Here is a 12,500-nt window from a genome sequence, read left to right on the forward strand (position 1 = left end):
TCTTTATTAGGAACATTTATAATTTCCCTTTTACACATTGGACTAAGTGCAGCATCGACAGTTCAGACTTGTACACCTGCTCAGGTTACTTTTTAATAACATTTTAAATTAAACATAAAATAAACTTATGCTGCTTCCTTCAACCAAAAGAGTCTCCAATAAATAAAAGATATGAATGAAATAAAGTATTTTAGAATGAAATGAAGTCATTAATATAGCCTATATGTAAAAGTATTTCTTTTAAATTACACTGACACCTTTTAGTTTACTAAGCCAACAGTTTTTTGAATGCCCTTTGAGCACATAATAAACCTAATCACATCTGGGACAGTGTAGTTTCAGAACTATTAATATTTCCCTCTGTCGATATAAGAACTTCAATGGCATTTTTTATGACTTTGGCCCGTTTAGAATTACTAGCAAAAGGCTGTCTGTTTGTTCCTAGTTACAGTGATGTTTACGTTTGCGTGGTGCCTTTTCAAGTGCTTTAATAAGTTGGACGTGTTGCCTGTGACGTACCCGATGTCCGCTGAACAACGACGGCACACTACTCTCGTCTTGTCAACGTCTCTTTGTCCATTATTGTGGGAATGGGGAGGGAGGATGTTCATCCTATCATGCTGCAGGTCAGTGACGTGCGGCGAGGTTCGTGGCTGGTGAGGCACTGACTTTTTCAGAGTCAGATTTACAAATATATGAACCCATTTATAGAGTAGCTTAAATTCACCATTCAATTGGCAGCTTGCACATTGACTACTGGTTGTGTTTCATATCTCATATCAGCATTATTTACACACACATAGAGGGAAGGTGCATATTTGGCAAAGGAAGAACGGTACATTTATAGCGCCTCAGAAATGTTTTTTCCATTGCAATTCCACAATTCATACTCATTCAATAAAAATAAAAGTAGGCATATACTGCGGTGTATTCATGGTCTTACCTTTACTTCCTCCTTACCTTCTTTTAGTTTTCCATTATTTATCACTTCACGTTTTGATTGAAAGTCCAGTTTTGAGAAATCTTTAAGCTTAGATATAAAATCTTCCTTTTCCATTTTTGCAATCAGAGCCATGCATGGAAGAGGAGCAACCATCAAACCAAGCATAAACTCTTGGCCCCACGCAACCTGACGCACGCCCCCTTCAGGTGAGGCAGCTGCCTCACCTCATGCTTTTTCAGTGCGGTTTTATGTCAGATTAGACTAAATATGTTAAAAACACACGTGAAATACATTACTTATTCTATGGAAAGTGAGGACGTATAATAGAAGTGTCTATAAACATTACATTGGTGACAAACAGTAAGAAAGCAAAAGGCATACGCTCGACCCAGTTTGTGAGGGATTGCGCAATCTGGGATGAGGCACAACTCGTCGCTGCCTCAGCTCGCATCGGAGCCGGCCGGAAATATGCGAATTCAGCGATTTTGATCATGAAAATTATTGAACATTTTTGGAATCGTACAGAAATAACATTTATAACACAGACCAGTAGAACAATATTAATATTTATTTGATTTAATGATTATTTGTTTTTTACTTTTGATGATGACGAGCCTCCCCTGACAGCACATCTCTGCTGCAGGTTATTCTCCCACACAGACGTGTCTCCTCCTCCCCTTTTAATCTTAGTTTGAGCGGGATCATCACTGAAAATTAAAATGAAACTTAAGAGTCAGTCCGTAAAAAGAACTCCATCTCGGTTATATGCAACTGTCCAGACCAACAGGACTCGAGGAACTAGTAATCTGCACAGTTTGCACGGTTTATGTTTGAACTTTTTTAGAAGTTACTAACTAAAAGCTGTGTCCCATATCAGCGGCCGCAGCCTTCCTCCACCCTGAGGTGTGCTTCCGCTTTGCGGTCCGTGTGGGAACACAGATTAAAGCACTTTTGTTCCGCGCGTACTCGGATCAGTCCTGTACCGAAACGGTCCGGTCCGAGTACGTGTACCTTTACACCCCTATCAGTAAGTGTCAGTAAAGTTGTTGATGAATGAACAGATGATAACCTGCAGCTGTGTTGTGTCTCGTTCTCTCTATCAGACGCCTGTGAGCTGGAACTGGACACAAACACAGTGAACAGAAAACTGAAACTGTCTGACAACAACAGGAAGGTGACACATGTGGAGGAGTATCAGTCATATCCTGATCATCCAGACAGATTTGAATACTGGCCTCAGCTGCTGTGTAGGACTGGTCTGACTGGTCGCTGTTACTGGGAGGTCGAGTGGAGAGGAGAGGTTGATGTATCAGTGAGTTACAGAGGAATCAGAAGAAGAGGAAACATGAATGAATGTTGGTTTGGATTTAATGATCAGTCCTGGAGTCTGTTCTGCTCTGATGAAGGTTACTATGTCTGTCACAATAACAGAAGAACAGAGATCTCTTCCTCCTCCTCCTCCTCCTCCTCCTCCTCCTCCTCTGTCTCTAACAGAGTAGCAGTGTATGTGGACTGTCCTGCTGGCTCTCTGTCCTTCTACAGAGTCTCCTCTGACACACTGATCCACCTCCACACCTTCAACACCACATTCACTGAACCTCTCTATCCTGGGTTTGGGTTCTGGTCTCCTGGTTCTTCAGTGTCTCTGTGTCGTCTGTCGGTCTGAGAAACACTGCTGACTGAAGATCAGCTGACTCTGTTCACTCTGTCCAGCTGGTCTGTTTCATGGTTGGTGGGCGTGATAATGGGGGGTGGGGGTGGTAATGGGGGTTAAATGTTCTACATTACAGAAAAACAATGGACCCCCTTCTTTGATGTCTGTATTGTTCTGATCTCACCAATAAAAAACAAGTGACAATTAAACAATTAAATTCCTCCTCCTGCTGTCTTGATATTGGCAGCAGGAGGAGGAGTCATGGCTCCAGATCTGTTACAAAGTGTAAACTTGTCTCTCAGGTGTCTTCCCACAGGCCCTGAAAACAGCAGTCATCAAGCCACTACTAGAAAAGAACAATCTAGACAATAATCAATAATTACAGGCCGATATCAAATCTTCCTCTGTTAGGTCAAATGATAGACAAAGCTGTGTTTCAGAAGTTAAATAACTTCTTGATATTGAAAGACTGTTTGGATGTCTTCCAGTCAGGTTTTGGACCAAACCGCAGCACTGAGACAGCTCTGGTTAAAGTGTTTCATGACATCTGTTTAAACACAGACAGAACCTCAGTCTAAGTTCTTCTTGGGTAACACTTTATATGAAGGTCCTTTAAATAAGCTGTTATCACCGTCAAATCTGCTGTATAAGACACACTTTAAACCCTCAGGCATCAGTTTAATTTACTACCCTCTTAAGTCATTAAGGACAAAAATGTTCACTTCCAAAAATCTTCTATAAAAATAGAACAGATTCACTTTTTTTTTGTTGCTTTTTTCTGCATAAATCTCTTAAACAACTTCCGCCCTGCTCAAAACTACCAAACATTCAATCATTTTGAGGATTTTAACCCTTTAGATGCCAATTTTATTACTTGATGTCACTGTTGTTATTTATAAAAAAAAATACAAATAAAAAAGTTATTTTCCATTTAACAAATATTTGGTGGCTGGGGGCTTTTTAAAAATTTGGTCTTGGATAAGTCAAAGGATAGACTAAATATTGACTTTAATGCATTGTTAGTTTTTGTGTAGCATCATACTTAAAATGTACTACCCTCTTGAGTCATTAAGGACAAAAATGTTCGCTTCCAAACTCTGCTATAAAAATAGTACAGGTTAATTTTTTTTCTGCTTTTTTAGGTTAAATCTTTTGATCAACTTCAGTCCTGATCAAAACGATCAAATATTACTTTATTGGTATTATTCAAAAGTCTTGCAAGCCAAATTGCTGATACTGCTTGATTTACTTCTATTTTTGGTACTTTCTCTCTGGATGTATATAGTTTTATTACAGCTCCCTTGAGTAGCCACAAAAAAAGAAAAATAAGTCCATAGAGGCTAGCTTATGTAGATATAAGGTTTAAACTGTAATCTAAGAAATCAGAAGAATGTTGTACGCTGTATATGTACTTATGTCTTGATTATTTGTAATTGTAATGACAATGTACTATGGCACATTAAAAAGAAAATTAAAAAAAATATGTATAAATAAAATAAGACAAGAAGCTTATTGGATGTGATTCTCAAACCATTAGAAAAATGGTCCAAGAAACTCTCAAAATGAAGAGAGCTAAATGAGTCAGACAGTTTCTCCTCAGGGATGATGTCAGCAGAACAACTACAGGCAAGAGGGACACAATAACTAAAGAGACAGAGGAGGCTACTGTCTGATACTTTACTTACTCTCCACAAGTAATATGTGTCAGATCACCAACACATTTCATATGCCTTCCTCTGTGGTCAGAGACCATTTTGGGTTGTTCCACCAAAAGAGAGAGACGTGCCAATGTAAGACACGTTAAATTTGTAGTTCATGGTAAATATAATCTACAAGCTGGGTATTGTAAACTGAAGAAGCATACAAGAAATGTCTGACAGCACTGTCTGCAGCAGCCCAAAGGCATGTGTCTGTATATCCCTTGAACAGGTCTTCATGTAAAGTGGTGACCCTGCCCCAGGGATGTCAGGAGAAGGTGGAAATCTCAAAGTGGAGAGATTAAAGTGAGTACAATCATTGTTAAAAAAGATGTTCCAATGCCAGAGGATGAGCATGTGGTACAATTCCAAAACAGGCTTTTTAACTTCAAGAGGCACCTTTTAAATATTCCTGAACCTCACTGCTAAAGATGCCCTGATCCACACAGGTTTCAGTGAAAGTTGTTCTTGTAAATACTACAATAAAATCCAGTCAGTCCACTTTTGGAGGGTCACATCAGCAGGTGACCCTCCACACTGGTGTGCTTTATCTGGCCCTTCTGCACCATCTCCCCAGGTAGAAGGCACGACCCACCGCCAATATGGGCTCATGTGGACCCCATTCTTCAGAACACAAATCACAGTGAGAGAGGCTGCTGCATCCAGATCGATTGCAAGGGCGGAAAGAAGCCAGGCGAGTTGTGTGTGTCAGTCAGTTGAAGAGAGAGAGAGAGAGAGAGAGAGAGAGACGTTGCTGAGTGAGGTAGAGGAATATGTAACTTCACAAAGCTAATGGCTCTGCTCAGGTTAAAAATCTAGGCATCACTCAATCACATCAAAGCCTGTGTAAGAAAATACGTTTAATAATAAAAAGTTTTTTTACATTAAAAAATAGCAACTAGTTTTGCAATTTTCGCTTACTGCCGCAATTTTATTGCAAAAGAGCGTCTAAAAACATCACAACATGCATTGCAACTTTTTTTGAAAAGCTGCAGCGAAATCAGCCGTTTTAGGCCGCAACAATCCCCCAAAAAAGTCCCCAAAATCTTGGAACAAAAACAATGTTTTTCACAAAGAAAAGAATTGGGAGCGATGTCAAATTAAAACTGTATAATCAAGAAGTGGAGAGAGTAAGACACTTTAAGTTTTTAGGGTTCTGGTTTGATGAGAGGGTTACATGGGCTGCATGTTCAGAAAGTTTGAAATGTTGTGAGGGGTTTAGTTGGAAGTGAGTGGGTGGGCAGACTGCTCTGAAAGCATACAGGATGAATAAGATCAGTATGAGATTATGGTTGTATTGTATATGGATCAGCAGCAAACGCAACTTTTAAAAAACTAGATACTATTCAATATCAGGAATTAAGACTGTGTACAGGTGCTTTTAAAACAACACCAACACTGAGATCAGTCATTTGTTCAGATTAAAGTTCATCACTCATCAGTTTACAGTCATTCAGACAGCAGACATTTAGACAACAAACACTATACAGAAGTCAAATGATGTTTTTATTGGTACCTGCACACAAAGGCTTCAAAGGAAATGAATTAGCAGACAAGGTGGCAAAGGAGGCTACAAAAAATACTCAAATGGATTTGATAGTTAGCATTAGTGGAACAGAAGTGAAGAGCATTATTAAACAGAGACTGAAGGAAAAGGTGGCAAGACTCAGATTTGGACACATTGGATTCAATAACACATTGTTCAAAACAGGAAAACACAAATATGACTACTGTGGACAAGAGGAGACAGTGGAACATGTTGTTTGACACTGTCAGAAATAAAGTTTTAAAAGAAGACAGATGATTGAGAACCTGAAAGAAATTAAAGTCTTTATATGTGATTTTTTGATCCAGCAGATGTCGCCCTTGAGCACCAGCATGAAACCAAAACAACTCGCGCTGCGTTGTTGTGTTAGCATGCTAATGCTAGCGATCTTTATTATGCTCGTATCTTCACACTGCATGTAAATTTACCTGAAATGAGCGTGATCTAGAAACACAGTTAAGCAGTGAGTACAGTATGTTATTCTTCTTTTCTCTAGTCCCTCAATTAAACAACTTTTATACACGAGGGGAGGAGTCAGCCGGCTGTCCTGACGATGTAAACAAACTGAAGATAGGACTCTGAAAACTCTGAAAACATCACAGACAGTGGGACTCGGGTGTTACACCCATTGTAGACAGTCATGACTCACAGAGTTATTTTCAGAGGATATACTTGATTTATATTATATTTAAGTGTGAAAAATTGCATATAAAGCCTTTAAAGTGTATTTAGATTTAATAGATATCTTACAAAATAACTTATGAAGCTGTAGGACAAACTCGGTTGGTTGACAAGATATAATAGATTTTTATCTGGTTATTATTATTATTATTTACAGAAAGTAGTACATAATAGATATTTTGATCCACACTCCTGACCAGTAGGTGGCAGAAATGCATCAGTTCGTTGTTTGCCAACCGCCATAAAACCTTAAAGAAGAAGAAGAAGCAGAAGAAGAAGAAGAAGAAGAAGACGAGCAGGCGATGGATTGAGTAGTTTTATGAAGGCAGGTCTCAGTTAGAGATATGCAGGGTGGAGAGACACACAGTACAGTTAAATATTCTTTCTCGCTGTACAAATTGTTAGAAAGTGGAATTGGAGGAAAAACCTACAACATCATAAAATCAAAAAACGTTGAAAAAATGGAGAAAATCTATAGATAGTTTACTTGCGAGTAGCAGAAAGCATAAAAAAGCTAAATTTAAAGTTTTTTTGTACTTAACTTCTTCCACTTTATACTAATACATCCCTACATTTTTTTGGGGGGTGGGGGGGGGGGGGGTTCTGGTAGTTCTTATTAAACTTCCAAGCTGATTAAAAACTGTCTGATTATTTGATGGGCTGAAAAGTTTTTTTAAATATTAGGTTAGAGAGTCATGTAGTTTAATTTCACTTTTCCTTTCATGTATTTATTGTTAATGCTGCTCCGCTGCCCCCCAGTGGCTCTATGAGGACGTGACCAAACTATAGAAATACTGTATTTGCTAAGTTATTCAATGACAGAAAAATAGAACAGGTTCAAAAGTATTGTTTTATTACACAAAATGTTAAACACGGTAGCATTATGATTTAAAAATGCTTATAAAAATCAACATTGATATGAAATATCAACTTTAAATCTGCTAAAACTGGGCAAAAAACATTGTTATATATTATTGAATAAAACAAGAAGATGAGAAAACAAATATTTCTGTCTTGAAATTTTAAAGAAAATTGTAATTTCTCATAAATATTTAGTTGTGCTTACATTTCATTCAGCATTTTCTGACCAGCTTTGCAGGTTTCACTGTAACTTGTTGTGTAACAGGGTTAATAACAAATGTTTAACAAGTGCTCGTCTGTGTATTTTAAGATGTTGTTCCTCTTAAAATGAGGCGTGAGCAGTCTTGTTTAACGAAGCGGAGAGTCTGCATGTGGTCATTCAGCCCCGTTCTGCACCTTACGGCAGTTACAGATCATGAGAAGGTAAAACAAGTCACAACATTTAAATTATTCAGAATGAAATAAGAGCTCTGGTCCTCTACTTAAATAAAGATTATGTTTAAAAAAATCAAAACAATTTATAAAAAGGCACATTAAGAGGCATGTTACATACAGTACAAGCTTCCTTTGTTGAAAAATGACTTTTTAAGCCCTGATCAACTATTAACATATGTTTGAATTTGGATAAGTGATAATCACACACTGTCAGAGAGAAGTATAGCTTGTTGTTGTTTGCATCATTTTAAGTCATGTTTAAATCTTTAAAGGAGGCATGTGTGACATTTAACACATAAATAAAGCAGAAATCAAGTATATCCAGTGTAAATGTGTCTCTGAGTCATGACTGTCTACAATGAGTGAGAAGCATGAGTCCCGCCTGCTGTACTGTTGTCTGAGTCATGGACAGGACGGCCTTGTGTATAAAAGCTGTTTTAGTCCAGGACTAGAGAAAAGAAGAAGAACATACTCACTGATTACTTTGATGTCACTTAAGTGTGTTTAGATCTCGGTCATTCTGTGTCAATTTATGTGCAATATGAAGCTACACGCTAACCAAAGTGTGTTAACATTTGCATGCTAACACAACAATGCAGGACACATGCAGCTCGAGCAAAGGACAATTTTGTCCATCACTTGCTTAATGGTGCGTTTTAATTCATAACTCCTCCACGTGAGTGGAGAGGGGTTGGAGGTGTGTCTCTGGAGGAGAGTGGAGGCTTCAGAAAAGCCGAGGTTGCCTGTTGCCAAACAGCAGTTTATTTTGGTTTCATGCTGGTGCTCCAGCACACACAGCTTTGAAGGTCGCTGAACGAGCAACTTGGGTACACGCAAGCCATTGCAGGAAAGTTGATGCACCAGCAGGAGCAGCGGACGACAGATCTGAGCGGACCTCAGCTCTGGTGGAAAAGAGCTCTGATTGAAAAGAGAAAACAGAAAAGGTAGAAAAGGCCCTCTGATGAGCGCCTAAAAGAGGGTGACATGGTAACCGCCCCTCAGCTTAGAAATAACATTGCAACATTACATTTGCACACACACACTGTTAGATAAGAAAAAAACAGGGTGAAGTGCTAGTAACCTCTCCACCCCAGATAGGCCATAACAGAAGAACAAGCAACACAGGAGACGACAACAGACACCATGGAGCAGAGACGTCGGTGGCATCCCTATCGACAACCTGGTCTATGTGGCCTTCGGGGCACTGTATTTTTTCTGTTCATTTTTACAATGTTGATTATGTTTCCCGTTATCTGGTTCAACATACAGACTCATGTTTCACAGCCCGAGCAGACTACCAACTTCACTGACTTGACCCTTGATGTAAGTTTACACCTGACACCTACATCTCGCGGACCCCGCGGATACATAATTTTACTCAGAACGGACGTAAAAAGCGCAGCGTCACTCCTCAGCCCAAACAGGTCATAGTGACCTAAGGCACAACACCTACTTTCTGGCTATGGCTGGATACAATTAACAGAATCGCCACATTGGAGAGCACAGCAGTAATTACAAATTTTAAATAGGTCTGTCCTCAACCATGCTACTCCTGGTACGACGTTGTTGCTCATTCAGATAGACTAAACCACGTAAACCCTTGTGGTAGCCGTTGGTCCATAACCAAGCAATATGTACCCTATATGTCCTGTTACACCACACAGTGTGTATCTGTCAAAATAACAATAAAAGATGTTTCATCTGGTGATGCAGGTTTCTTGTACCTGGGTATCGTTCAGACAGGAAAGGACACCCATTCCAACTGAAGGTAATAAAGCCTCAGCTGGCTTCAGAAATTTCTGATACCTCCTCAGTAAACACAGCTTTACCCACCGCTAGGTCCCCCAGTGTGAATGTCGTACAAGTACAAACACCAGAGAACCTTTTGAAGAAGAGATGGACTTCCCAACAGGTAACACCTGGTTACAATGGGTGCCTTGTACAGTGCAGCAAACTCTGACTGTTATGTCTGCGCACAAAGGGGTCCGACCTTGACTTTTGTACCGTTTGCGCTAAATCTGAACTCTGACGCTAAAGGTACCCATTGTATGCATTGGCTGTTCACCCAAAAGGTTGCCCCTGTTACTAAGTGCAAGACGTTACATTATCTGTTTCCCCCAGATCACCGTTCTTCTTGAAACCAACAACCGATGTCACCTTTGAATGTTATCGTAGATCATTTGGCTCTGTACATGTAGGCTGTGCCACCAATAGTAAATACACCTACACGGATTACTCAGCACAACTTAATTCCCAGATTGAACCCCGAGCTGATGTTTGTTGGTGGTGCGGTGGTATAAAAACGTAGATCTGTTTTACCCCAAAACTGGGTTGGCACATGTACCATGGTCAATTTGTTGCTTCCAATTAGGCTGCTTTACTTAACAGAGAATAAAACAGCTAATAATCGCAGTAAGCCAATACCACTGATGCTTCTGTCTTCGACACCGGTTTCAACCACAGTAACATTTATATAGACGCCATAGTGTTCCTCGCGGAGTTCCTGAAAAATTTAAGGCCAGAAACCAGATTGCAGCAGGTTTTGAATCCTCTCTCTTCTGGTGGGTTACCATAAACAAAAACGTAGATTGGATCAATTACCTTGCGTACAACAACGTTTCCTTAACCACACACGTGACGCGGTCAGGGCTTAGCCGAACAGTTGGATGCTGCTATGCAAATGGCCTGGCAGAATCGACACTTGACATGCTCATGGCAGAAAAAGGCGGTGTTTGTAAGCTCTTCAGTAATCAATGTTACACATTTATTCCTAACAACACAGCACCAGACGGTTCTGTTGCTAGGGCGTTACAAGGCTTAGAGGCATTATCAATCGAATTAGCAGAAAACCATGGTGTTGAAGACTTGGCCTGGAATTTTTTTTAATTCACTGTTTGGTAAATGGAAGTCCTTCTTCACCTCAGCCTTTATTTCCAGAATCTGTTGTGTTTCAGTATTAGCGGGATGTGGCTGCTGCTTGATTCCCTGCCTACGCAGGTTGTCTGAGAAGACCATTGAATCTGCCTTGACTCAGAGATTCATGCATGTTGAGACTGAGTTTTGCCGCCTACATGTGTCTTATACTCACATCCTCCTCGCTCCATGTCTGATCGGGAAATAAACAATCTCAAATATAAAACTTACAGTAAAAAGTAACGGAGCAGTGTCGGTCATACAGCGGCTGTTAAGAGACAGGACGGACGTGCAGCACTTTTCTCCTCAGTGCAAAAACGCTTTGAGCAAAAGCTCCTGAGCACACAGCCAGTGCCTATACTCCATATAACTGCCTATACCTGCACTACACCACTGCTAAAGTTTTAGATCAGTTCAGACCTTTATTGTCCCTGGAACTCAAATTTGATTTACAGCAGTGGACACAAAACACAACACATAAAAAGACATGAGTCAGTGCAACACAACCTGCTGGAATACAACCAAGAAAAAGAAAAATGTCACTATTTGTTAAAAATTACACAGGAATGGTTCAGAAGCAATATATAAATAAAAAGTGCCACAGTGCTGCTGGAAAGTGCATTCATGACTTAAACAATATTAAGAGCATTAACTACAGGAAAGTTTGCATCTGTTGCTCTCGGCCCCGGGCAGCCTGTACCTCCGACCACAGGGGAGAAGAACAGAGAGGACGGGCAGAGCTGGACAAGATCGACTTTGCTTTCTTCACTTTTTGTCTTTTCTAGATATCTGACAAGGAAAGCTCCTGAGTGCCGATTATTCCTACGGCTGTTTTAATAATCCTGACAGATTATTCTTGTTGTGCACTGAAAGGTTACTATAAATTAAAAGAAAAGGTTCAAATGGACTCAATAAAAGATTGGTAGAATAAATCATCAGTGTGTTATCCACATTAAAAGTGTTGTTTTTCCATTAGTGTTATGTTCATGATTCAAGTTCTTGTCAATCCATGTGCCGAGGTTTAAACCATAGACTGTAAATATTAACAGACAAAGCCTGAGTGACGTCACCCATCTGCTCCTGCAGAGAGCGCTGGAGTCTGATCGATGGCGGTCTCCTTGCTGGAAATGCTGACTCAGCCTAACTTTCAGTCAACCTAACGACAGGCTGAGAGCTGGAGCTGAGGTGGGTTTTAAGCCTCCTGACAAACCGTTACACCGCAACCCGCCTGTCACTCAGGTCAGATACGCGCCTAACTTTGGATAACACGTATCGTTCATGAATGATCTTGGACATATTTTTTTAAGTAAGAGACACTCAAAAGGCAAAGGCCATCTTTGAAGACCCTCAGCACCTTCTGCAGGCAGAGTTTAGTCTTCTGCCGACAGGGAGGAGGTTCACTCATGTCAGGAGGGCCAACAGATACCTGAGGTCGTTTGTCCCATCAGCGGTTGGGTTTTTAAATGAGCTGTAAGCGTCGTTGCCTGTACTTTTCTTTGTGTTCCTTATCTCACTAACATCCATCATGATGATATCCATGGTAGTCAAGTTTCTATGTGTGTATTTATGTCTTAGTGCTGTTTTTATGTGATTCCTGTATGGACCTCTGTTGCAAACCAAATTGCCCCTCGGGGACAGAAAAGATCTTCCAAATCCAAATCCAAAAAATCTCAATGGAGCCGTTTAAATATAATTCACTCCATGTTAAAGTCACCAAGTGTTTAGATTCAAACGTAAACAAGGAGCTGAGTGTAGAATCAGAACCAGTAG

At 40.0% G+C, this 12,500-nt stretch overlaps 1 protein-coding gene and 2 long non-coding RNA genes across 6 annotated transcripts in view; 2 read left to right on the forward strand and 1 right to left on the reverse strand.

The window, feature by feature from the left end:
• Positions 1-1,070, forward strand: part of LOC132974940 (uncharacterized) — a 1,702-nt gene extending 632 nt beyond the window's left edge. Inside the window, exons 1-2 of the long non-coding RNA XR_009673154.1 lie at positions 1-574; positions 848-1,070. The exon at positions 1-574 is cut by the window's left edge and continues 632 nt beyond it. This is a non-coding gene — a long non-coding RNA (uncharacterized LOC132974940). The remainder of the gene's footprint in view (positions 575-847) is intronic.
• LOC132974943 (uncharacterized) overlaps positions 1-1,694 on the reverse strand; it is a 3,228-nt gene extending 1,534 nt beyond the window's left edge. Inside the window, exon 1 of the long non-coding RNA XR_009673157.1 lies at positions 1,299-1,694. This is a non-coding gene — a long non-coding RNA (uncharacterized LOC132974943). The remainder of the gene's footprint in view (positions 1-1,298) is intronic.
• The window catches only part of LOC132974897 (NACHT, LRR and PYD domains-containing protein 3-like), a 147,459-nt gene that overhangs the window by 121,685 nt on the left and 13,274 nt on the right, over positions 1-12,500 (forward strand). For 3 of the 4 annotated variants that reach the window (XM_061039214.1, XM_061039215.1, XM_061039216.1), the window contains one exon: positions 2,047-3,536. The exons of the other annotated variant lie outside the window; for it this stretch is intronic. In XM_061039214.1, coding sequence (XP_060895197.1) covers positions 2,047-2,609 — 563 coding nt within the window. In that variant the 3' untranslated portion in view covers positions 2,610-3,536. Of the gene's footprint in view, positions 1-2,046; positions 3,537-12,500 lie in introns of those variants that run through there. 4 annotated transcript variants of the gene reach the window in all.

Source organism: Labrus mixtus, chromosome 5 (genome assembly GCF_963584025.1).
Source record: "Labrus mixtus chromosome 5, fLabMix1.1, whole genome shotgun sequence".
NCBI classification, from domain to species: domain Eukaryota; kingdom Metazoa; phylum Chordata; class Actinopteri; order Labriformes; family Labridae; genus Labrus; species Labrus mixtus.